The following is a 27,339-nucleotide window of genomic DNA, read 5'->3' on the forward strand; positions in this document are numbered from 1 at the left end:
ATATATATATATATATATATATATATATATATATATATATATATGTGTATATATGTATGTATCGCACGAGACACCCTCCCCCCCGAAGTTCTGGCCAGGGGAGAAACTTACCGATCACTACAGCGACGGGACGGGTCCTCGGGGTGAGGTCAGGACTTACGGCAGGGCGAACTGAGAGGGTGAACGCGGTAGGGGCGGAAGGGGGGTTAGTAGGGTGTACGGTGGAAAATACCTATTTGCTGCCGCGGTCCCGCAGGATCAATCTCTTCGTCGGTGGCGCTCGGTTCGGTTTCTTGGACGATATTACACTCGGGGACGGGAATAATGCGAGGTTTGATCGGGCGTTCGTCGACGAGTAACCGCAGCGCCGGGGATGGATGTAATTTGCAGGGAAAATGATCGCGTAATAGTTCGCCCGGTGTGTATGCGACGCGCTCTCTCCATCGTTGTGTGACGTATAGTCGTATTAATTCCGGCGGGACCACGGAGAGAGGGGGGGGGGGAGAGAGGCAGACGGGAGAAAGAGAGAGAGGGAAGCACATACAGGAGAAGCGTCTTACTCGTTTTTGCCCTTCGGACAAATCGCTCGCGCCAATTCTCGTTTGCTCCACGTGAAGTTACGACAAACGAATTGCAAGCGCTGTCAGATCAATCTTAATCTATCTGTCGTGGGTATCGTATAAATGTTTAATTCGCACGGTAACGTAGAGTAACGCTCGAATTTTTTTTCCCCAACTCGGACATCGCATCGTATTAAAAGTGATGGTCGACATGTTCGCGCGCGAGGTGTCGGTATTTGCTCGGCAATTCAGCGCGCTGAGGAAATTTCAAGGGGGGCGGACAGGGACGGAGGATCGAAACGGTTCGGCTTCCCGGACGATATTACCGCGGTGAGCGATGAAAATAACGCGAGCTCTCCGATTGGGCGCGCGGCCGCGAGCGATCATCGACTTCCCGAAACGTGTAATTTACAAGGAGAGCGAGATAGAGCGTAATGACTCGTTGGAAGCGCCGCACGTTGACGCGCCTCAGGTTCCTCCTCCCGCGTGGCGAGGCGATGCAAAGCACCACCGCAAATTACACGTGCGATTACTCACTTAACGATTTAATCCGCGAAATTGCACGGTCCGACGACGATCGTGTAATTCACGCGAGGAAATTGTAATTTATATACGCGCCGCGATACGAGGGGCGAGGGGCAAGACGAAAGGAACTTTACGGTGATACGAGCGAGCGCGTCGAGAAAAAATCGAGTTCGGTTGGATCTACCTGACAATGGGACGATCAAACGTGTTTTGCTCGAAGGAAGCGGAATTTCTAGTTTTCATTAATCGAATTTGGTTCTTATCGTCGGAAACTCTGTTCTCTTTTAAATCCGAAATACGCTTGGTTGTCCAGATAAATCCGATCAAATCCATTTTTCAGTGTGGTAGATACGCTCTGTTCGCAGAAAAAAAAAACGCCCAAACCCTGAAAGAGAGTGTAATAGAGTGATTTAATCGTGAGTGATTTAGTCGCGCGATAGACAAGTCCAGTAAATTATGCTGTTGGTATGTTATATTATTCAACAATAATTTCTGCCGGTAGTACCTTAGTCACCAAACATTAATATATAATCTTACTTGATATTATGTGAAACACTTGAAAATTAACGACAGAGAGAGAGAGAGAGAGAGAGATTCCACGCACGTGCGCGTCCGTCCGTTCGCGTCATGGAAAACATCGTACGCCTGTTTCCGGGCGGAGAACGAGAGGGTACATGCGATATACCATACCGATCGGAGGCTCGCGCGTTCTCCGAAAGCGCTCGCCGAGAGCGCGCCGTCTCGTCGCCAATGCAAATCTCTTCTCATTGCAATGCGCCTGCACTTTGACAGTGAAACAATTAAGTAACGGGCTCGCGCTCGCTCGGCAGCACAACGACGCATCGTAGTCGAGAGAGGGGGAGGGGTCCGACAATTAATTCCTCGCTTAAATCGATTAGACCTCGACCGAAATAGCGACGGCACGAAGCCACCTACCTAACAAATACGGCCGGAATGCCCATCGCGGATGTTATTTGCAATGAAAATGATCGCGTGATCGCACCGGCGGCCTAAGTAAATCCTCGCTGTTACCTGGCCGTCGCCGTTGTTCCTTTCGTTAACGATAACGACGCGGCAGCGTGGTCGTCGCCTTAATAAAGCGCCGGATAAGCGGCGACGGGAACGATACGGAGCGACTACAAATGCAACCGACCGTATGCTTGCGCTCTCCGCCTTGTCACCCGGCGTGCAGCGAGAGAAAAAAAGGGGGTGCGTGTCGGCGCGCACTTATAACAATTGTTCAATTTATCTCGGGATATAACGATTAGACGATTCACGAGACGAACGAGCGAGCGGTCGGAGATGAGTGAGAGGTCGCTCGCGACCCGCGAGGACGTCCCTGACGTGGATTAATTGCGGGCGGTAACTCGAGAACACAAATCCTGTTCTCGCGTTTGCCCTTTACAATCTTAATTAGAGATACGCGGGGAGGTCCCGGTGTATTGTTTCGACAAACGACCGTGCGGAGTGATCGGGTGGATTTAAGCGCTCAGCGATTTTGCGCGAGTGTCAACATTTTTCCTCTCGCAACGTAAGATTTCCCTTCGTCGCTGATTGGGCGATTCTACATACCGCGGTTTGTATCTATTTCTTAAAGTGCTCGGAGAAATGGGGTGAAGGAAATTAGGATGGAAGCACCCTTCGGTCTTCCTATCCTTTCCGCGAAGAATATACAGTTTTCAAATGTCTCGTGTAAATAGTCCGTGCGATTTTTACGTGACGCTCGTAAACGATCGCACTATCTGACAGCTTTGTCTCTGACAAGCGATATTTAAATTCCGTTTTTAAATTCCGCTGTAATTTCACGGATGAAAGAACGTGTCACACGTTTAGTTTCTTAAATTACTAGCTAAGCTAACGGAGAGAGAAAGAATTGCAATTTAGTCCATTTCCTTACGTCCATATAAAATCACATGGAACGCTTGAGCATATAAGAACGCTTATTAAATCCTATAATGGCACATCTTGCGCGCGAAACGTTGTTACCGCTGATCCATATCTTATTTCTCCTCCTCTCTCCCTCCCCCCCTCTCGCTCTCTCTCGTTCCTTTCTCTCTCCCTCTTCTTGCAAGCTCATTTTGAGATTGCAGTATCGTCACGGTGAAATGTGAAAACCGATACTTTGTGCATGCTCTCGTTCTCGACAACGAGAAAGGTAACTGGCTCGCACACATCGAATCGTAATCAGCGTCGGCGAGCAGCGCGCGCATTAAACGTCGAACATTCTAATTAATCCACGTTGTCTCTTTTACATCCAACGAAGCGTAGCGCGCGTCGTATTTCGCACTTGCTCGCTCACGCATCGTGATAAAAGGCAAGAGAGAGAGAGGGAGAGAGTGAGAGAAAAAAAATCCAGGCGCGAATGGCGTTTTAATGTGCGAGTGGATTCGCGCGTGTATGCACACACGCACGCACGTGTGCACGCGGGCGTGCAATTCTACGTCGCCACGCGTTGCAGCACTTCTAATAGCTACTATTATGCGCGTATAATGGGGGTAATAGCTGCGACTCCGGATAAATCGATCACCATTACCGCTCCTATTACCCGTAACGACCGTTTCCGAGGAGACCTGACCAACTCTACCTCTCTCCTCTTTCTCTCTCTCTCTCTCTCTCTCTCTTGTTCTCTCTTTCTCTCTCTCTCCTTCCGTCTCTCCGTCTCGCTCGCGGCTTCCAGGTGAGAACAGCTGCAACTCGACCGGCGGCGGCAGCGACGAGGAACTGGGCGCGGGCTGCGGGGACGACATAAACGGCAACGGGGGCAAGAAGAAGCACCGTCGCAACCGGACGACCTTCACGACCTACCAGCTGCACGAGCTCGAGCGGGCGTTCGAGAAGTCCCACTACCCGGACGTCTACTCCAGGGAGGAGCTCGCCATGAAGGTTAACCTCCCGGAAGTTCGTGTCCAGGTGAGTCACCCGCCTACTCGACGAGCTCGACCGACCGACCGGCCGTCGGTCGGGGAAACAAGCGTCGCTTTTTTCATTTCGTCGCGCGATTTTTCGCCGAATACGGAAGGTAGCCGCGACGAAGACGGAGAAGGTAGAAATCTGTGGCGAGAAAAGGAACTTTTTACTGATACTCGCTCGGAGGTCTCGTTTAACGAACCGGCGTCGAATCCTGTTGAAGTTAATAACATCGACGAGCACACCGATATCTCTATCAGCCCCCTCCCTCGTAATTAGCAGTGATTAGCAATTCCGCAACACGGCGAAGCGGCGCGGAAGATCGACGCGTGCCGAAGAGTGCGTGAAAATTAAGTTAACCGGGCGGCACAACTTCGCGATTCGCGCGTAAAGAAGGAAGCTTCTTATTTTCTTCCAGCCGCGAATCCACGAGCGACACGCACACCGGCTGGAAAATTTATGTTTCCCTTCGAGGTACCGAAATTTGACGAATGTGAATGTCGTGTTCGACGAACGGCCACCGGAATACGGAACGGTGGCGTTTCCGTGCAAACAATCGGAACGACAATCGCTGCCTGGCGCTCTGGGCCGGCGTATTAAACTAAATTAAATTAATTATGTGCGTGACAGCGATAAAAGCACGCAGTCGCGTGCGACGACGCATCGATTAGGCTCCCGGGGGCACGCTTGCCGAGCCGGCGTATATCAGGCCAGTGTCGCAGCTACCGTGGTTCCCGCGGTTCAACGGAGGGGCAAAACTTGAAACTCGAAACGTTTCGCGAGCCTCGAGTCTTCTCTTTCTCTTCCTCTCGTGTCCAAATAACTGTCGCAACTAAACATTTTTCTTCTATCTTGCACGCTAATTTAAATTTATTTTTATTTATAATCTTAATCTTTCCCACCATATATATATATATATAGCTTAAATTTATTTACGGCTTATTCTTTTTGCAGCTTTGTTTTTCCTTATTTTCGAATTATCATCTTGTGTTTAACATAATTTTAATCTAATTGAAAATAACGTAACTTCTTTTTTTAACGTTATCGTGTACCTTATTCCTCTTCGGAGGGCCTGCCTTAGGATGAAACAAACGCTGTTCTCTTTTTCTTTCTCGTCATCGCAAAAACGTCGTGAGAATCAAAGAAATCTCGAGTCGAGGCGAAGCTCGAGGCGGCGCGAATCTCTCGCGCGATAATAATTGCGGAAAATAATAATGCGTAAGAATAATTCAGTTATCAGCTGTACTTTGAGGTGTAACGGCTGACGTAGTACGCTACGCTTGCCGCCGCCGCCGTCGTTATTACACGCAGGTCGCAATTAGGGAGAACGCGCGATATCGATAATTTCATTTTTTCCGAATGCATTCCGCCTCTCTCTCTCTCTCTCTCTCTCTCACACACACACACACACATAGACGGAAAGGAATTAAAACTAAGAGAGAGAGAGAGAGAGAGAGAGAGAGAGAGAGAGAGAGAGAGCCAATGAGGAAGTTCGTAGGAAAAAAAGGAGAAAAGGAGGTAAAAGGAATCACAGAGTCCCGGCTCCGTCGTCGCCACCTTGCTACGTTATTGGGCGGGGCTCTCGGCAACACGGTTGGGATAATAACTCGACCGGCGGCCTTACGAGCACCTGCTTCTTTTTCCCTTTTTTTTTCTCTCTCCTTTTCTTTCTCTCTCCCTGAGCGCGGAATTGATTTTTACCGAGGCGGCCGCCTTGAGTTTCCACCGCCGCGAAAGGCTCTCGCCTGCCGGCGATGGTCAAGATTACACACGTCGATTGCAATTAAAGCTTTATCGAGGCGACCGTACTAATTCGTAGTGTCGTAGGCATTCGGCTCGTTAGAGTTACCATTAAACACGCAATGCAAGAAACACAGGAATTACGCGTTCGCGTCTTAAGTGGATTATGGACGGGCGATGCCTCGGAAGAGTATAAGCGACGATTTGGAGAAGCGGCTGAAGTAGGAACGAACAAACGCTTCTCCTCTCCCTCTCCTCCCTGTCTGATCCGCATTTAAAAGCCGGAGCAGCTTTCATTCTCGTAATTAACAAGCGGTTCGTATCGCAAGATAAGCGCGTCGCTGGTAATACACGCTCGCTCTATTATTCACCTCTTCGCCCCTTCTTCTCTCGTTCCTTCAAATAGATGACGCATAGCGATCGGCAAAATAAATTGGTTACAAAAAACAGTTAAACTCAAGCAAATGACTAATTCTGTTGTGAAAGCGCACAGGGATGGAAGGAATAAAATGATTCGCTTATCGATGACGCTGATCGTTTTTGCCTCGCGGGCGCCAAACCGGTGCGATACAATTTCCGCGCGCGACGCGGAGAGAACGAGGAAGTTCCGCGATGAACGCGCCGCGTATTAACGCGGGCTATCTCGAAAGATTGTTATCACAATAATGAGGCGCGTCGGAAGAAGTAATAAGGCGTGTAATGAGCATCCATGCGTTGTTAAGGAGCCGCGATGTTAGGACTCGTGCGCAATCTCTCGATCACGCGCCGTAACGTAACGTCGTAACGTTCGATCGCGGAGGTAGTGTGTGAAATTAAGTCATGAGTGTTTGTAACAACATCGCTTCGTTCCGGAAATGTTGTAATAAGCATGCACGGCGATCCCCGTGAAAGGATACGACTCGCCGGGATGCGACGTAATGTTCGCGCGTAAACGCGTCCGCAAACACCATTTGGTGTGTGTAACTTTTCAATATATCTCATTTATATATACATATATATATATAATTTTCTGATATTTCAAATACTCAAAAAATACAAAAATATACAAAGATGTTTAAAAGAATACATGAGGATTTGTGGGTTATGATTAACAGCGCCATCGGAACAAGAATTTTTATCCAAAAGTGAGCTTATTCAAAAGTAATCGTGAGCAAGTATGTAAAGTTTCGATAAAAAGATAATTCATCCTATTTTCTATGACCCGATTTATTAAATTATAACGACGTTTTCTGCGATCGTTATCGGCAGCGTCGCTTTATCGCGGATTGCACGAAATGAGTCGGCTTTTCGGCGCACGCTGTAATAACAAGGGCTGTTGATCTTGTCCGCGTTCCCGTAACGGAGAATGCACGAGGATCACGCAACACCACCGCGATCTATAAATCGTAGCGGCAATCGGTATTGCTGAAATATGCATGATGCACTTCACTCGATGGCATGGCGCAGTTGACGTCGTGTCGCGTATCAAGTAACAAAAGTAACTGGGGTGACTGCGCGTTTATTCGGCGAACGAAATAAACAAACACCTCGAAATAAACTTCGACGGAATCCACGATATTATGAGTACACGTCGGGATCGATTGCACCCCCCTCCCCTCCAACGAATTATTAATCGGAAAAATCGCATATTTCACGTTCGTTTAACAGCTCTCATCACTTCATTCTTTGCACAAACTGTTATTTGACGCAAGTAGGTAAAACAAAACCAAAAAAATACGTTAAAAGATAATACAACTTTGTTTCGTATGTTTTTATCGTACATAATATCTTCCCTCCACGTTGCTCGCATGAGGGACGGAAAAGGTTTCGATCACGACAGGACAACGTTCTGATCTAACCAATGGCGAGAGAAAATTTATAAAAGGAAAAGAGATAGTCGAACGTAAACACGCGTGAAGCGACGTGCGAATATAGCGGGCGAGACGGTGCGTGGCGTCGCGACGGCGGGATGACGGAGGCGTCGTTCTCCGGCGGCGGACTCGTAATTAAAAATTTAAATTGCGTTTAAAACCTGCCGGGCTGCCGGCGGTACTTGCTTGCTCTCCGTCTTCCGTCTCCCGTCTTCGTCGTGACCGCCGTAACACCACTCCGCTTCGCACGCTTCCCCTCTCTCTCTCTCTCTCTTTCTCTTCTTCGTTCTCCTCCGAGGCGCACTTTTTCCAATTTTCTCGAACGAGTGGCACGCCTCGCTCTCGTTTATTTTCGCCCCCGTCGCTCGCTAACCGTAGCACCGTCTCGGAGCACCCCCGAGGTATACCTAATCGCTTAAGCTTATTACGGCAGAACGGACAAGGCGGTGGAATCAGCTTGGCCCTCGCGATGCAGCGGTGTTCCAGTAGCTCGCTCGCTCGCGGTGAGCCGCGCGCGGCGCGCCGTTCGGTTTCATCATTTTTAATTGATAGCGCACGCCAATCCCGTCTGTCGGATTTATTAGGCCGCTCGACGAGATGGTTTCGTAGGGACGGATGGGGCAGGGAGGGGGGAGGGTGGAAAACGGCAGCAGGGGTGGCTTTTATTGGGCGTGGCGGAACGCGGACGGGATTCCGTCGGCGGTCGCTGCGGTCTGATTGTCATCGGAAAAGCGCCGCGCGCGCGTTTTCCAGTCTCCTCTTCTCGCTGAAAATGTGCGCGCGCGCGCAAGTCTGTGTGTGTGTGTGGGGAGGGGGCTGCAAGCGCGTTTTTTATGGTCGTGACGATTATCGTCGGTCGCGGGTCACGTGTTTTACGCGCAATTGCGTTACAGGTCGCGTTATCAAGGCCGCGCGCGATGAGCCGGTCGGTGATGATTCGGTTAAAATATAATCCCGGCGACGTTTCTCCCGCAGATTACCTGCGTAACGTATAGGTGATGGACGGGGATAGGAGGGAGGAGGGAAAAGATTCGCGTTAACTTTCCTCTCTTTCTCTCTTTTTCGCGTCTCGGTTCTCTAAGCCGCGGCGATGGTAACCGATTCTAAGTCGTTTACTTGTTTCGCCGCGAACGATACGCGCGCTACGTGTAATGAAACTTTAATAGCGGAGGTATTATCGTGCCGCGCGCGGCGTAGCTCACGGACGAGCGTTATCGCGGTGCGTTTTTGCACAATTGAAAATAGAATCTGTTTTTGTTTCAATTTTACTTGGTGGATATGCGGCCGCGGCAATTTTAAAAGAATGCGACGTTAACACGCGCGCAGTTTTAAATACCCTACTGTTTGTCGTTCGTTAAAAGCACATTATTTTATACGCCGCGGCAAAAATATTTCGCCGCGAATCAATTAAGCGCCAAATGGTTTAGCTTTAAATCGCGCGTAATGTTTGTTTGCGTTTGCTAAATCGAAAAATAGATTGCAGAGGATGTAAAAGGGAATAAAAGCTCGGGAATCATACGGGAAGCCGCATCTTTTCAAAGAGATAAATGGAATTGGGTAATGCAACTTCACTCGGTTAGATTTACGAGCGGGCTCGCTCGTAAATTACCAACCGTTTTGTGTAGCTTCGATTCTTCGGCCGCCGATGCCCCGACCTCGACGAATACTCGCGTTTTATGCAGTACCAACGGGTCCCCCTTCCCCCCTCTCTCTCTTTCCTTCCCTCTTTTTATCCCCGCAATGAAAATATCATCCGAAAATCCTGAGTTTCCTTACGCGCCGCCGTACGTCACGCTCGTTTATCACGGAGCGTGAAAGTTACCCGAGGAAGCTACGTGAATTTTGCAAGATAAAATCCGATGACTGGCGTTTTTACTTGGTTCTCCCTCTCTCTCTCTCTTTCGCAGTGGCCGCGATCACGGCGGCTAATATTCAGAGAGAACAGTGTAATATGAACAAATTTACCGTCGTGAATTCACCGCCGACCTTTCGGCATCGATCGATTCGTTTTACCGTGTTTCGCGACCGGGGGACGTCACTTCGCGGAATTTGAGTTTTTCACGAGAAACCTTTCTCGGTCTCGTCGACGTGTACAGCCGCACGAATCGGTCCGCGCTCGTCATTTTTGTTACTCGGTAACCATGGACGGGTACCTAATGCGTTCTCCGTCTGATGATAATCTAATTTCGACGCAGCACTAAAAGTCATTTCCGTTTCGAGTCTCGCTTTTTATCGGCGCTGCGTGCGCCGGAGAAACGCCACGGCAAAACTACACGGCGATCTATTATATTATTATAGACCCATTGTCGGGGGCGAGCGCGCATTATTCGCCTGTCACGCGATCGCGAGAGAGAGAGAGAGAGAGAAAGGGAGCCGCGTCGGAGGAAGCGGAAAAAAAATAAACGATGCCGACTAATTCGGCGATTTGCCGGGCGACTACTTGCTCGAAATCGATACCGAGGTTCCCCCCCGGCGGCTTTCGGTGGAAACACTTACCGGAATTAACCCCCGGCGCAGGAAGCACACCTGCAGACCTTTTAAAAGTTTGTCACGTAACGCGCGATACAGAAAACGAGTCGGCGGCGCAGCGACGGATCTGCGCGATAAGCCGGCGGAATGATCGTTTAAGAGCCACCCGAAAGTCGCAAGTCGTTTCGCGGATTCATAATTATTCGTTTCTCCGGAGGGGGGGGGGGGGATTTACGATCNCGTAAAACAGGAAGTAATAGAGGAAGTGCGAGTATTAAGGAATACTCGGAGATTTTTTTCAGATAAATCGAAATCCGTTAAAGATATTAGTTTCACCTGAGTTGTAACGCCAAATATTTGTTGTAACGTGTTCCTAAGATAAATTTAATGTTATATTAATTTTTCATTTCTTGTCAACGAGAGCATTTTCATCCTGTCCCTATTCAGTCGCAGGAACTAAGTTCTTTCTCCCGCATAAAAATCGTATACTCCATATTACTCGACTATTCCGCATTACCCACGCTTCCTCCGCGCGAACGAGATTCCCTGCGAAAATCAGATGAATCGCCGAAGCGGCGAGGACTGTTCGCATGCGCGCGATCATCTTTCCGTGCCGGTGTCAAATCCGTCGTCATCGGGACGGAGTTTCATTTTCGATGAAAACGAAACTCCGCCTCCCGTCCCGTTACACGCGCCACAGTCGATCGGCGTTTTGGCGGCTCTCACCGGCGAATTATTACCTCGCGTGCTACGGTGTCGACTTTATTCCTGCGGGTTAATTTGTGTTCCGCGTGCGCGTCCTGATAAATACGATATCCGCTTTATACAGTCGCCAAGCCGCAGTTCGGAAGTTCGAAAGAACAATCCTGCAGCCTGTCTGGTATCTCGATGTAAGAACTCCCATTAATAGAGAACGAGTTATATTTGCGCTCCGACGAATTTCTCCTCTCTCTCTCTCTCTCTCTCTCTCTCTCTCCTCCCGTTTCTCCTTCTGCTCTCGTTATTTCGTCGCGCGCGCGCGACAGGAGAGAAAGAGAGAGAGAGAGTTCGCAAATATGTTCAATCCGCCGTCGAGCGGGATTAATACTCGAAGGCTCGAAGAAGGAGTCGAAGTCTCGCGAGAGAGGTATCGTCGCGTCTGATTCGCATCGCTCCGCCGCGAAAGCGCTCGGCGACGACGATATATCACCTTCCGCACGCGCGCGCGCGCGCGCGCGTATCTATCCAGAAATTTTCGCTTTGACCCGTCGACAGTGGAACTGACGGTGGGGTGTTGTCGACGAATCTACCGGGCAGGCGGAAAAAAACGGAGAGATTGATTTTTCGCGGTAGGCCAACTAATTCGGCATCGAGAGGGTGGGTGGACGGGCGGACGAGCGAGTGAGTGAGAGGGTGGGAGCGGAGGTCGGTCGGGGAGATGAATAAAGCTCGCGCGCGCGAGAGAGAGAGGTGAGCGCGAGAGAGGACGCGGTTGGATGCCCATCGTTCCATGTCCGGTCGCTCGGCGATTGCCAATTGGAAAAATACTCCAATTCGATTACAATTTTTTTCGATGGCTCCGCGCACAACGGCGCGGAAAAATTTAAAACGGTTCGTCGGGACTTTGGCGGCGGCGGCGGCGGCGGCGGAACTGCAGCCAACAGAAGGCCAAGAGACGCGGAGAGGTCGGGAGAGGGCGATATCGGGATTTCGGCGAGGATGGCACTTCTGAAAGCTTTCAAAAGCGCAATTAAAAAAACGATCTTCCGTGCCTTTCCTGCGTTACCCGTGGAAGGAAATTTCCCGCTTCCTCACTTCTGCGCGATGCGTACAAAGATACACACACACGCGCGCGAAATATCACCGATATCTCTTTCCTCCGTTTTGTCGTCCTCCGACTCACTGATTGACGAGCAACGAAACATCGGCGGTGATTTTTTTCACGCGAGCGCCGTTCGCGATTTAGTTTACCGTCGCGGTATCGAGGAGAAACGTCCTTCCTTGACGATGAAATTAACACGTTGTTTTTTCCCTTTACTTCCTCTTTTCTTTCCTTTTTTTAACGAACACCGCTTACGATAGTGGTAACTGGATGGCGAGTTGACGGATTGCTGTGCGTTCAAGCGGAAACCGCTCGCGGTGCTCGCGATGAAATTTCCTCGCTTCGAACCGCACGAACCTCGTGTGCGACAAGCTGATATTTATCCGCGAGTCGTTAAAACGACACGAGAGGGGTTTTCGCTTCGTCGAGCTTCCCTAGAATTTCCTCTCTCTCTTGACGGCTCGAATCTATATCATTTTCAGCATTCTTCACACGTCAAAAGGCGGTGACCAACTCTTTCCGTACGAACGGGTTACCGACGCCGAGGAGGGGGCGCGACAGAAAAATGATACGCCGTACGGTGAGGCAATGTCAGCGTAATAAAGGGGTGCAGATGGGAGACAAAGCCGTCCGCGCGGCTGCGCTGTTTAACATTATTTACCGGCACGTCGGCATGGAAACCTCGCGCGTCCGCCGCGAGTCAAGACGCGAGTGTGCGTCCCGCGAACATTAAACGCTCGAGGAATAAATTATTTCGCGCCGGCACACAGGATCCACTCAGAGCGCTCCCGCGGGTTCTCTCGCGCATTTTTTTCACCCGTGCCGCTGACCGATTAACGTTCCCGCGCGATTCCCGTTTGCGAGAAAAAAAATTTTCACGACCAACCGTGCATTTCCGCTTTGTTCTCTGTGAAATAATGCATGCGACAGTTCTCTCTCTCTCTCTCTCCCTCTTTTCGTCAATGTTAATTAATTCGTATCTACTACCACGTACATACAGGCGTCCCTTAACACAGCAGGCATTACATTCACCCCAAACGTAACACCGCATTAATTAACTAGTTAACCGATTAACGGAACCGAGCGGTGCCTCGAATACATGTAATTGACGTTAAAATTTATTCGAAATACGGAACACCGTCTCTTGCGCGTCTCGCAGCTCGGGACCGCATTCAGGAGTGCATTTACCGCGCGATGTTAATTAATCGTTAATTAATCGGAGCAACGAGACAGGAAGACACGAAGACGACAAGGATCGGTCGACCGACCAATTGCTTACACGACGCTACCGAGATCGCAGGATTTCGCGATGCGATCCTTTCCCTTTCCTCGGTCGATAGCGAAAACGCTTATCGGAGCGTTTAATTCGGAATTATTAGGGGTGCCCCGGAGTCGTGATCGTTAACGCTGACACGAAACCCGGCACGAATCGCAGGTGACTGTCTGGGGCGCACCTATATCTACGGGGTGTCAAATTAGTCACGCACGCCGCCTCCGCCCAACCCGCCGGCGAGCGGGCGTAACCATGGCTACTGCCGCGAATTTCTCTCCGCGCGACTCGGCGCGACGCGACGCGTAGAGCGCAATTGCGCATGCAACGCGCTGCGCGAACGAGGGGGCGCGGAAGGGAATTAAAAAATTGACGGGCGGATCGCTCATTTATTTATTTTTTTTCCTTTTTTTTTTGCACACGTTAAACGTCACCTCATGAAGATTAAAACTTTTTTGTCGTTCTGCGCTCGCGAAATCGCGTAATTGCGTTTGCTCGCACTTTTTCCGCATGGTGGAATTTATCGGCCCCCGATGACGTTAACAACGCACACACACACACACACACATACACACACACCAGCGCCGAGGAAGATCGTGCGTGACATATTGAATATGACGCTTGTGAAATACGTTGAATATCGAGGGTGATCGGAAAGAGAAACACTCGCGTCCCGATTTTACTTTTAACTTGTTCTTCTCGTTGGCGAGCGAAGGAAACGAGGAAAAGAAGGAACGAAGGAACGCACGCGAAGCCAGTGGCGAAGAGAACCGCAACATTCTTCTCGCGAAGTGCTTCAGGACTCATCCGATATTCCGGTAGTTAGAATATCCGAAATTACAAAGTTCGAAAAATTAATTCTCTTGGAATTATTAAGTAAAGATAAAATACAAAATTTTCTATGCGTCGCGAAACTCATAGAGGATGAGTGCTGCAATTTTTCTATCATCAATCATATGTATGTAAAATTAAGTTCTCTCATTGGACCATTGATCGCGTTCCAAACTGCATCGACCGATCGTGTCACGTCGTATACAATATGTCTCTGAGCAAATTGCCACCACAGTTTTCGAGGACCCCGCATCGGCTCTGCGCGAGCATATCAAGTAATCCCCTATCGGGGCCACGATTCTCACACGTACCCCTCGGCAGTCAACCAACCGAGACCCGTGAGCTTCGTGCGCGATATTAATACTCATCTACGCGGGCCCTGCGTAGAGCTGTTTATCGCGCAATGTGAATTCTCGTGCGGGGTCACGGTCGACTAATGGCACCTGAATCTGTTGTCGCCGGCCGTACGTGCACATAAATCAAACTAATGTTCGCGCGAACTAGGCCGAACGGCGTCCGTTGACTAACGGTGTCGCATTAATTGAACAAACATTGTTTCATTCTGCGCGATGACAAGGAATCAAACGAGACGGATTCGACGTCGGTTCAGTCCTCGATCGGTGATGGCTTCTTCTTTCCGAGTAGGAAAATTATTCGTCGCTCTTGTATTTCTTCGTTAAATTGAAAAGTTTTCCCAATTAAATAGTTCGGCAGCATTTTTCGCTCATATCGTGTGATATTGCGGGACATAATTTCACCGTAATGCGAAATGTACGAAAACGGACAAAAAAAGGATGAGATGGTCGAGTGACATTGTCGGGGCCTCGTTACGCGCATCGCGCTAATCGCATCAGCGGGCGCAAATTACGCGCGGCAACATCTCTCCTACACGTTTTATCGTCCTCCCCCTCCCTCTTATCGCGCTCGCCGTACGTCGGGGAAACTTCTTGCCCGACGGTAATGGCGCCAATAACGCGCCTTCTAATTCCGACGCCGGGGAATTCAGAGGCGACGGCCCAGAGACGCGCGTTAGCCGGGGATAAAACGCCCGGCTCGATATCAGAGAGGAGAGGCGCTCCGCGCGCGGATACAAATGTTATTACGCGAGAGCACTTCCCCCGATCTCCGGGGCCCGATGGCCGTCCTTCCATCGCCCGTCCCCCCGCTCCTCCTCCTCCTCTACCTTCTCCTTCTCCGCCCGGATCGTTTTTCTTGTGGGTGCGATGTTTCCAGGCGGAAAATAAGATAATGGCCTGGCGCTAGGCGCGAAAAGCCCGCGAGCGGGGAAAATGGCCCGGCGGGAAATAGCGAAGATCGTGGGAGCGCCGACACCTGCCCCTTCGCGACGAAGGGCGGCCGAAGGAGAAAAAAAATAAAGGGCACGTTCCTTCGGGCTCCCGTCCGAAGGAGAAATGAACGACGACGCGACGACGAAGGCAGAGAGAGAGAGAGAGAGAGAGAGAAAGAGGAGAGAAGAACTGTCACGCGGTGGTGAAGTGCCGCGTACGAGCGAGAGCGATCGCGTAATCGAGTCACCGTGACAAACGCGTGAGAATAAATCAGACGGCGCGATCGGCTTCCCGAAAACGGACGGGAGAGAATTGCGCGACACTGTGCGAATAGAGAGAAGCGGATAGATGGATGATAATTGGCATAATCTCTGTCGCGATTTCGATACGTTTTCGTATTTTTTCGCATTGAGCGATCGCAATTGAAGATATTGATAACGGCGTTCATACGAGCATCGGCGAGTAGCGTCACTTCGACTTGTGTTTTTATCGCCGATGCACGTGTGCACGTGACCACCGGGGAAAAGCGAGTGTGCGAATAAGAATTCGAAAAATTATATACGCAAAGAAAAAATCCGGTTGCATTAACCGTGTACGTGAAAATATATATATAATAATCAGCAATAGTATTCTTGCTTATCGTTATCCATTATTGAATATTAAATGACATATTGCAAAGCAATGGTCGAGGTTTAATGAGGTAGATCGAACAGAGACAGATCGGTGTGAACGACGACGAGGAGAGAGAGAGAGAGATGCGGAAAGCACATTGTCTCAGACTTTCGTAGTGTTCCTTCGCAAAGCAGATTGTCAGAAGCTTTAAGCTCGAACAAGGAACACTACATCCTTGGATGCAGAACGTGAAGAGGAGGCAGGACAAGGTCTCCCTCCCCCTCTCTCTCTCTCTTGCAGCGCTGTCTAACGAGTATTATAATTACTGTCGCGTAACTCAATATTGCACCCTCGATATGCTAAACTCCCGCGGAATATAGTGTTAATAGGCGTGGAATGGCGCGGGACAACACCCCGCTTCTATTAATTGCACTTCACCCTAAATGCAAATTGTTCGAAATTGAGCGAGGGCTCCCCGAATATTTGGAAACTCCATTACGGGCCAGTGTTCGTCCTTTCGTTCCTCGCGTACACACGCCCACATGCACGCGACACATACATACACACACACACACACACGCATACATACACACACACACGCGCGCATACCGTCCCGTTGCGGCCTAACGCGAAGGGCGGTTTCAATCAGGGTGGAAACTTGTAGATGAAAAATCTATCTGGGAACACAATCAAAATTAAACGGCGAGTAATATGGAGTCGGAGATTGAAAGTTGCGAACGCTTCTAAAAAGCGACTACTCTTTCTTTTTCCTTTTTTTATTTTTTTTTTTTTCAAAGAACGCTCTTCCGTCTATTTTTCACGTACACGGAGGAAAATAATTCGCTGGTACAGCAAATTTTATGCTGTCGCCACCAAATCTATCAATTGCTGCATGGATAGCAAAACGATTCATTAAGAATACTAATTGCTGTTTGATGGATTATTTTGCTGAGACTACAAATTATTTTGTCGCGATGACAAATTAGTAAATGTAGATAAACACTTTTTTATTCTAACAAGTAAATTAACGTATCTTAAGAACAAATTTGTTTCAGCCGCATATTTCCTGGCGGTAAAACTGTTTCCAATTACAAGAAATTCGTCGATTTGGTTATCTAAGCTAAACGTCATCGCTGTTACAACGATGTGATTTTGCCACGATAACAAAGTGATTTTTCTCCGTGCAGGACGCTGTTCGCGGTCTTGTCGGTATTTTCCAGATCGAGAAACGCAAAATAAAAAGGAAACGAAGAAAAAAGAGATTTGCATAAGGCTACGAACGCGTTCTGCTAATCGGATTTACCTTTTGACACGAAAGTTAATTCACGCGAAGAAACGTCGATGCCGTCGGCCGATCTCTCGCGCGACTCCGAGCGAAAGTACACGGCAATAGCGAGTCTCTTTCTCTTTCTTCCTCTTTCTCCCGGCGCACGTTTCGACTCCCAATCGCTCGGAAACAAAAAACTTTAAGCGCACGCCGCAAATAAGGGCGAACGTTGGTCGGCCACGCGGAGGACGGGGTCCACCGTTCCCGTGGATGTCTTCGGGAGATTAGCTGTCCAAGGTTCTGAGGTCTGTGGCTCAATTAAGCACTCCGCTTAGCGCTTGACTAAAAAGGGTTGGGAGACCCTGCCCCCTCGAGCATCAATCATGTCGGGCAACCCTTTTCCCGAGGGCGGTTTTGCTCCTCTATTGAGACGAAGTGTTGTGCTCAAACACAAAAACACTTCATTTGGCAGATTAGCTGTTAAACACTAAGGGTACACGCGCCGCCGCCGCTTCCATAGCTATCATCGACCAGTGCGAAAAGTATCCGGAATGATGAGCACGTCTGTTGCCATTTGTTTCGCGCAAATTACCGAAGCGATTAGAATTGGCGATCGAGCCAAATCGATCCGTCCGAGGGAACGACATATGTCGTTGCGCTATATTCAGTTGCCGATTGTAACACGCTGCATGCCGCGGATTACCGATGACTGGTAATTGTAATATTACAGCGCGTCTTATCAAATTACGTACGTAGATCTTTGCATCGACCCGATAATAATAAAACACACGAGGTAAATTCGACGTGAAGTAAACCCCATTTTCCGAGCGAGCGCGTCTCTCACGAACGCGAGATCGCTGCTAATCGAAGACGCTAATCGAGGCACAATAAGCATAAAACGTCGAGGAAATAGCGCAAAGATTTCCCACGGGAGAGGGGCCTCCTTCCTTTACCTATCCGCCGCCTCTTTCTTCACGAGCAGGCGGATAGGAGCTTCCACGTAGGACACACGGTACATTCGGAACGAGCGGCACGCCTGCTCGTTTTAATATCGCGTATAACATTATGAAGCCATTGTCGGCGTTTCTCTCGGTCCTGAGGCCGGCAATTAACAATTAGCTGGCGGTCCTTGTAATCGAATTACGGCGGCCATTGTCGGGTCCAGGTACAAACGTATTTAGTTCCAGTTCGGGGGTACCTTCGGTACCCAGCCAGCGGCGCTCTCTCCTCCGCCTCCTCGGGCCCTCCGGGACCTTACATTGGCTTCTCTCTCTCTCTCTCTCTCTTCTCTTTTTTTCTCCACACTGCTCTAAGATCAGATTTCTCGCCGCTGCATGTGCGCATAGATGCAGAATGCAAGCGTGGTGGGATCCCTTACAAAGGCAGCCCGGGCGAGCCTCCGCCGGCGGGGATGAATGTCACTCCGTGAAAATATATCCGTTTCACAAGTTTGAGATTTCGAGTCTCTCTCCCTCTCTCGCTCTGGCAGGTATCCTTGCCGCGTCCTCGTCTGCGTAAGGCGTGCCGTAATGCGCCGCTACACGCGTGCACGACTCGTAATAGCGACCGTAGGATTAGTAACACTAAACTGCCGAGTTCGCGCGCGCATCCGGATATACGATGCGATACGATGAAACGGGACGAGGATTGCTGGTTCGACGACGGAGAAACACGTCCAGCACCTCGGATCGCTGTCACGTTCCAATATCGCTCCGCCGTGCGCGAGACCGTCCGGCAACGTCAGCAACAAACGTTGACAGTGAGCATTTATTATATATCTGTATCGGCGAAAAATAAACAGCAAGGATATGAGGAGCGAACATATCCGGTAAGCTTCGGAGAGTTGTCGGAGAGTAAAATCCCCCGTCCCCCTCGCGCTCGACACGTGTGAATCTCAAGTGGTGATATATCGAAAAGGTGTCCGGAGTTTCCCTCCGGTTCGCGAGTGATTTGACCGCGCGATTAATCGAGATTATAATGCGTCATGCGACTGACGATCCGAGTTGCACCTGTCGGAGGGAGAGTTTAATCGAATTTTTATGAAACCGCGCTAAAATCCTTCGTGCAAGGCGCAAGATTGCGTCTCGGGGAAAACTCCTGGCGGCCAACGGCGCACTCGAGAGAGAGAGAGAGAGAGAGATCCCGTTAAAAACTTCTCTCTCGTCCAATCCAGACGGAAAGAGAGAGAGAGAGAGAGAGAGAGAGAGAGATCGTGCCAATTATCAATTTCCAAATCCCGTTTGATTAAAGCCATTCGACTACGAAAGAGCCCCCGCTTTATCGAGGCATCTCGCGGCCCTTTAACGAGTAACCGATGTCAAACGCAGCAGCCGGAGAAGAGACCGACAAACGCGCATACAGGCGCGCACAAGGACATACACGTGTAACTGGCTATGCCCACGCGCTCACGTGGACAGAAGGAAGAGGAAGGAAGGGAAGCTCGGGGTCATTCTCTCGCGGGGGGAACACACCGAATTCGAGATATATCCAGGCAGAACCAACTATTAATTTGGTTCCCAGGCGTCGGGTAGGGGCAGAAGTACGAGCAAAGAGCCACGAAGGGCGGGCACGCGAGGTGGAGGAAGGCGGAAGGCTGTACAGCGGGAGAGAACGAGAGAACGAAAGAGGGTGAGAAAGAGAAGAGAGAGAGAGAGAGAGAGAGAGGGGGGGGCAACTTCAGCCAGGACCAGAAAGCCTCCGGGGCAACAGATTACTGTCTACAGCCTACACCCCTCGCCACGTCCCCATCCTCTTGGCCTTTGCCACCCTTCTCCCCTCTTTCCCTTTCCTCCTCCTCTGCATACCCATCTCCTGGTCGACCATGGCTGGCCCATGAAGTTAATAATCATCAAAAGTCACAGTGTTTGTCGAGGGCGGCCGCCCTTTGTGCGCCCACGCGTGCTTCTGACGCTAATACGACTCCACCCGAGCTTTATTACGAGTTATTAGAGTTATTACATCGGCGACGGATTTTCACGTGCAGCGCGGGCGCGCACCTACGCCGAGAGAGAGAGAGAGAGCGAGCTCGTTTCTTTCGCATCTCGCTACTTTTTTTTCTTTTCCGCCAACGTGACGCGGTACAACGCGACGATGAGGCCTGACTTTTTTCTCTCCCCCTCCTCGTCTTCCCCCTTTGCCTTCCCGCAAACCTTCCTCGCTTTCCTCATGGTTCGCATTCTCGCCGAAAAAACGAGAGGGATGCTGCGACGATGATTAGAACATCGTTCGTTGCGGATCGCAAAACGTAACGGTGGTCTCCGTGAAAGTCCTGAGTTCGTCGTCGTCGTCGCCATGATTGAATTTCCACGCCGACGGAGCGAAGCGATAAGAAGCTGCAGAATCGGCGCGATTCGTTTATCGCGCCATCAACGACAAACGTCTCATTTGAACCGTACGAGACGTAACACGCGGTATTAATAACAACGCGCTTTACGCTCATTTCCCTCGACCGAAGAGGCGGCCGTGGGCGCGCGCGTGCGCTGGGAACGTCGCATTGGCTAGATTCCGACGAGTGTGTATCTCTCTATAAACGAGCATTCATAATGGCGATATAGCATTGCGGGATCGTGTGTTGCGACGGAACACAGCAGCGAACGCTGCCACTGTGGGTCGCGGCGTAATTCCGAGTGCACAGACGCGACTTAATAGCGTTAAATAACGCGCGCGCCGCGCGATCCTGTTCTCCGTTCCCGTCTCCTTCTTTCTCTATTTCTCTCTCCCTCTAACTTCGGATCCTCCGATTCCTCCTGACGGCCCGTTAACGTCAGCCGGAGCTGACTAAATATTCCTTCTTTAGCCGGATAGCCGCTTATATCGCGTTCCAATTCTCAACAATGTCGAATGATACACCGGATGGAGGATGAACGCAGCTTTGTAATTTGGATGAGACGTCTTTCGACAAATACGAAGAGGAGGGAAAAAATGTGAAACTTTACCCGTTCCCGATTTCAACGATTTCACTGAGTTTCCTTTCGAGGTGCGCGCAAGTGGCAAAAGCAACGCATTCGTGCGCGTGTTCTTACGCAAAGAAAGAGAGAAAGGAAGGAAGGGAGGGAGGGAGGGAAGGAGAGAGAGAGAGAGAGAGAGAGTTCCGTTTGAAAGCCTCGTTTCGGCGCAAACATATTGTCTGGTAAATAGCTTCCTGCACAAAGGATGCATTCACTCGGAGCCGATTTCGCTGCGGCGGCGAACATAGCGCATAGCGAGAAAATACAAGGACCGGGGCCAGACAATGTGGGCACGGTGTCAAAATACGCGGACCATACGGCTAATTTGTCGAATTTCCGCGCGGCCTCTCATTCACACCACACCCTCCCGATCCCGTGCGCGCTGTTCGTTGTGCCGCGTTGCGTAGGGCGCAATTGTGACCGACTCTTCGAGAACCGCGAGACGACCAGCGACATTATGGCGGCTCGCGCCAAAATGACCGCTACAGCAAGATTTGTTTGGACAATAAAAAAATTTGTCAAGTGTATTGATTGCTAGTTGCCGGATATATGAACAAAAAAACAATTTGGTTACGCCAACGAAATTTTATCGACGTGGCAACAATCCTTTTGCTGCTCACCATGCAGTAACTGACAATTTGCTGTGTCGGTAAAATATATTTCATCGTGTAAATAATTCTTGAACGAGTGCTTCTTCAAACTACTTCAATGTAAAGAACATGGCGGTAAACAGCCATGCCGGTAGCGTTAAAAGGTAAAACAATAGCCAATATAGCGTTATATCTCGAGATTCTTCGTTGATCCTTCAAATTCGACGGAATTTGCGGGATCGGTGTGGATGCAAAATTTCGACTCGGAGCGGCACTCGACCGCAAAAGCGAACGATCTATAGCGGATCCGTGAACGGCGTTACGCGAGGAGCCGTTTAGCCGCATTGTAAGAGTGAAATCGCCTCGTGTTTGGGATGTTATTTGTAGCACATTAGTATTGTATCGCAGTACGACCGGGGTTAGGCCGGGGCGTTGGAGTGTTTAAGGGTGATTACACGCAACGACAGGGGTGGCTTTATTGGAGGACGCAGCCAGCGGTGCTCACGCGTGCGTACCCTATCCCGCAAATTCTCTCGCGAAAGTGAAACACTCATCACAAGATCACGAAACGAGAGAGATGTGACGCTTTATCGGCTTTACTTAGCCGACCGATGTAATTCGCGCTCTGAAAGAAGCTGAACTGAACGCATCCGATGCGCCGACAATTCGCGGACGATCCGTAAGACGATTCGCGCGTTTTACGTGATACCTATGAAATCAAGGCTGGCGTTCTTGACGACGACTGGAATTATCCGCTAAATCGCACAAGATGCATCCCACTTCAATTATACCATCAATTAATAGCTGATTTCTTCTCGCAGCGGATGAGCCAGGACAGAGAGATGAGAACAACTGCATAGGATTGAATTCAGCCGACAGTTTGACAGGGCCGAAGCGGCAGAGAAGGGGGGAATAGTACAGGGAGGGGGTGAGAGACCGAAAGTAGGATGGGGGGGGGCATAAAAAGCGCGGTGAATAATAGACTGCAACCCTCTCCAAACATCTCCCTTCTCTATATGTGCCGCGGTACCTTGAACTGGAATCTAGGCTTATATTCGAAACGTGTCCCCTCTTCCTTCTCTCTCTCTCTCTCTCTATCTTTCTCTCTATCTCTATCTCTCTCGCGCTCCCTTTTCACCTCCCGCCCCTTGCACTGTCCACATTCGTTCTAGTAGTAGTCTACTACCAACGATGGGGCTTTGATAGACTTGTAATACACCCCGAAGAAAAATAACCGCGCCGTCCTCGTCGTCCTCGACGTTGCTGACGTCCGTCTTTTTTCCCGCCCGCGGATTATCGACGGCGTGTTGCTGTGTTAGCCTCTTACGGCACCGGTACCGATTAACATCGTCGATTACAGGCTGCTGGAGGACACGTGCACCGCGCGATTCCACCCGTGTCGCGAGTGTAACGGCGGAATCGTGCTTATCGCCGGATAGTTTCGTTCCCGTTTTCAGTGTTAACGCTAACGAGCTGTTGTATCAGGTTCAACGGTAAATATTGTTGTTAACGATCTCCTGTTACTTGCGGATATTACGTTTCGTTTACAGCAAGATTGTTATCGGTCTGATCATTTGCGAGAGGAACTCCCGATTTCGAGAAAATGTCCGGCGAGAAAATTCCCCGAGAAAGTATTCGTCGAGGGGACGACGTTTATCCGGGAAGAAGAAGAAGAAGAATCTATCGCGCTACCGAAGGCAGACGTCTGCCGCGGCGCCTTCGCGAACATCGACGCGACTATTTTAAGAGCTGTACCCACCGGACCACCATCACGACGAACAATAGCCGAAATCTGTTAATACTTCGGCCGGCAACAATGAACTCGACGTGGCGTGAGCACCTCGAATACCTTTTTGCCGGCGTTAATCCGAATTCGACGAGAGCCGCCGCCGAGTATAAAGCGATCATCGTCCCGGAACGATGTGCTCCATCAGAAAGAGACAGATAGACAGAGGGAAAGAGAGAGAGAGGGAGGGGAGAGAGAAAATGAGAGCCCTGTGCGTGTGCGGTGCAAAAGGGAAAAAAGCTTGCGCGATAGATAGAGTTCGAGAGTGATTTTCGGTGCGATACGCTTCTTGCTCGATGTCGAGTGCTCGTCGCCGTATGTCACCGGAGAGAGCGAAAGCTGTTGCCGTGCAGTCACTGGAAACATATCGAGGTCCATACATTCGTGTTTTTCAAGCGGACACATTAAATATATTATGTTCGAAATACGCGACGGATCGGTAACAAAAAGAACGCGAGAGGGGGCCGGGGGGTGCAAAATCATGACGGTACAAAAAAGTCGCGGCGCGTTTGCAAATTGAAATTTGTCTCGATGTTGGGTGGCGTTTGTCACTGATGACAATGATGATTTCCCAAGGCCTTGTTTCTTTTTATCGCGTAGAAATGATTTTCGTTGCCTCGCGGCATGTCGTAATGTTCCAGGAATTTTAATAATTAACAATTAAATATCAATAATTTCCCAATTCGAAATTTCGACGCTACTCTGACGTTTCTAAAGATTTTTGCACCTACTTAGACAGCCTATATAGACTGATAAAAACCTACTTTTACGATACTGACACTTTTTAACTTGTCTCTTGAACTTCTAATTCTCTACAGATCAAATTTTAATGCTACCTGTGTGAAAATCTCTCCGTTTTTTCCCCACTTATTTAAATTCCCCCACTTAGATTCCGATAATATTTCCCTGAGAAAAAATTTCCCTAAGAAAAACTAAAATGATCCCGATCTGTTTTTCTAACGTAGAACTTGTTTTGATAAATTATTAGACAAACGTAGGAAATTCTGATCAGTTCCTTTTGGCTCTTTCACTGCAATTCATAATAACAATCCAAACGATTGACAAGAAATCCGATTAGTAAATCCGATTGGATTCTTTCCAATTTTCCTGACCTGTATCTTTTTTTAAAAGTGGAACACTTCCAGTCGGATACTGATGAGATTTTCTACTCAGATTCTAATGATAACTGGGGAAATCCGGATCCCTGTTTAAATTTCCACACGGACACACCTTCAATATTTTTGACGCTAACAGCGAAAACGGAAATCTAAGACATCATCAGGGAAATAGAAGTTATATTATATTATTAGAGTTGAAATTGTGACCTTATTTTTCTATTTTAATTCCTACTATGTTATTGAATTAAAGGTATTTAATATAGGGATAAAATTTCTACTCAAGTCCCCTCCCCCAAATCGGACGACGTTTGCCAGCGACACTTTATCAGCTCGTTACGTCGGACGTGATGATTCCATGTGAAAGAGTCGGAACTGTTATTCCTTTACGTTACTTGCGCGGTAACGCGATAACGATAATTAGCCCGCTCATCCGCGCGCCAACCTTCCAGCGGAATGCAAATTATGCAACTCCGGCATCGCAAAGTTTCCCGAGCGAGAATGCCGCGTTCACGTAGAATCTCACGGGCAACACCATCGAGGGGAGGTAGAGAGCAACGCCGAAGAATGTGCGGGGAGATTGAGAGAGGGAGGGGGGAGGGGCACGAAAAAGTGTCGCCGCTTCTCAGCGACAACGCAACGTCGTCCAATTTTAATCTCGGAATTACTTCCATTTTATTTCAATTTTCTTGCATTTAAACCGTCTAAGCGAGTTTACCTTCGCAATATCATTGCCGAGGATCGTCGTGAGTCGCCGGCTGCTCGGACGGCAGGAGGAGGTCGTGGGTAGAGCGAGAGAGAGAGAGAGAGAGAGAGATGAAGAAAGAGAGAGTGGATAAGAAGAAGAAGAACGTCGGCGGAGGCGGACGGAAAAGGTGGAAGTACCTGCTCTAATAAATTTACGACCTAAAAAGATTAAGCCGCGTTAGCCCTGTTCTTTATATTTCCGCGAGAGGAGCGAGAACGAGAGCGAACTCGCGCGCGCGCTCTTTCGCCACTAAAACGCGAGTCGGTTCCCGGAGACGAAGACGGAGCGCTACGATAAGACGAGGATATCGAGAGAGAGAGAGAGAGAGAGAGAAAGAGGGGGGATGGTGGCGAAGGGAGGATGGGAAAGGGAAGCAGGACGAAACGAGATGGAAAAGGATATATAAGAGATACGAAGGGAAATTCGCTTATTTTCCCATCATTTCGGCGTGGCATCTTGTCCGTAGCCTTTTCTCATCCACGGAGGAAAGAAAATTGCTTCTCGTCCTCGAGAGCGGAATATCGTCCTGATGAGCCCGGGAATGCTCCGATATCCACCCCTCCGCGCGTGCCCCCTGCCCCTGTTTCCCGTTTTGCCGCTACCCCCGCGAGCCCGAAACCTCCGTGATGCCTCCGACGTTTAACCCCGTCTTCGTTCCACTTCGTTTCCGCGTTCTCCTCCGTTTCTCCGCCACCCTCCTCCGTCTTTCTCTTTCTCTCTTTCTTCCTCTCTCTTTCTTTCCCTACCTTTCCGACGGTAACATTCAATTTGCCAGTCTTCATGTTATCCGAACGCGATGCTTCTTCTCGTTACCGATTATTTCGGAGGCGCGAAGACATTTTTGCGCCGCTTGCTAATAAGCGGACTTCGCGACGAGCCAAAAGACTTGTTTGCGCATTACATGTAATGAGTGCCAAATACTTTATCGTTAGACAATAGCGTTACTATTATTACGTTTCATAATATTTTAGTTTGATAAACAGAATGATAATTTTTACTAATTGAAGCCTTTAAAAATATCGACAACTCTGCTTATAGTATTCTGTATTCTTCCAATTTTTTATCGAATCACACACCATTAACGGTGTCACGGTTGGATTCGAACGCACGTCACACCGAAGTATGTCGCAATTACGCGCGACTCGCGCGCGCGAACAATTATCTCGCAGACGGTCCGGCTGTCAGCTACCGGTGAGGAGTTAAAACCGATTGCTCAGCGTTATTTGTCCGAAATAAGCGTTCGGGCGAGCGTTGAGCCGAGAAGCAAGATTCATCGGCCGTCAATGGACGGAACCTGGTTCCCTTTCTCTCGTGTGCGGCTCCTTTCTCTCTCTCTCTCTCTCTCTCGCCGCGCGCCTCGCGAGTAAATTCGTCACGGGCGCGCGCGGTGGGCCTCATATCCGGCGTGTCTCGGCCGGGGGACTGAATAATTCATAAGCCGAGGCCGATAGCATCGGCTCTTAACGCAATAGACTTGAGCGAGCTGCCAACAGCAGCCATGTTACGATAAAGAAATCAACATGGCTGAGACGTCCTGGCAAGCCAGAACGTCCCCTTCGACGTTTCTCTCTTCCCTCCTTGGGTCCACCTTGGCGGAGCACCGCCGCGTCACGTAGCTCCGCTCTCGCTCGTTCGCTCGCTCACTTTCGATTTCACCCCACGGGCTCGTTACCCTCTTGATGCCAATGGAAGGGTGGACTCCGTCTCTTACCCTCCGATCTTCCGCCGACCTTCTTCTTGCCCCCTTTTCTTAGCCAACGCCGTTCTCAGGGGTGGACCTAGCCAGACCCGCCCAGAGCGACATTTCTGCAACCCTCCTTTTGGTGCAGAAATCGAGAAAGATAGGGAGGGAAAGAAAAAGAGAGCGAGAGAGAAAGAGAGAGAGAGAGAGAAAGGGAGAGAATTACAAGGAGAAAGAGAGAGAGAAAGTCTTGGCAGCCACTTTTCTCGCCCTCCGCATGATCGCACCTCGCCAAAGGAACTCCATTTTCTACTGAACCCTCTCGATCTCTCTTTCTCCCCCCCCCCCCCC

General features: G+C 49.6%; 1 protein-coding gene across 1 annotated transcript in view; it reads left to right on the top strand.

Moving 5' to 3' along the window:
* Nucleotides 1–27,339, top strand: part of LOC106741013 (retinal homeobox protein Rx1-like) — a 47,690-nt gene that overhangs the window by 15,760 nt on the left and 4,591 nt on the right. The window contains exon 2 of the mRNA XM_014612570.1: nt 3,763–3,995. Within this exon, the coding sequence (XP_014468056.1) occupies nt 3,763–3,995 (233 nt within the window). The remainder of the gene's footprint in view (nt 1–3,762; nt 3,996–27,339) is intronic.

The sequence above is a fragment of the Dinoponera quadriceps genome, unplaced genomic scaffold (genome assembly GCF_001313825.1).
Source record: "Dinoponera quadriceps isolate SergipeBrazil2010 unplaced genomic scaffold, ASM131382v1 scaffold367, whole genome shotgun sequence".
Taxonomy (NCBI): Eukaryota; Metazoa; Arthropoda; class Insecta; order Hymenoptera; family Formicidae; genus Dinoponera; species Dinoponera quadriceps.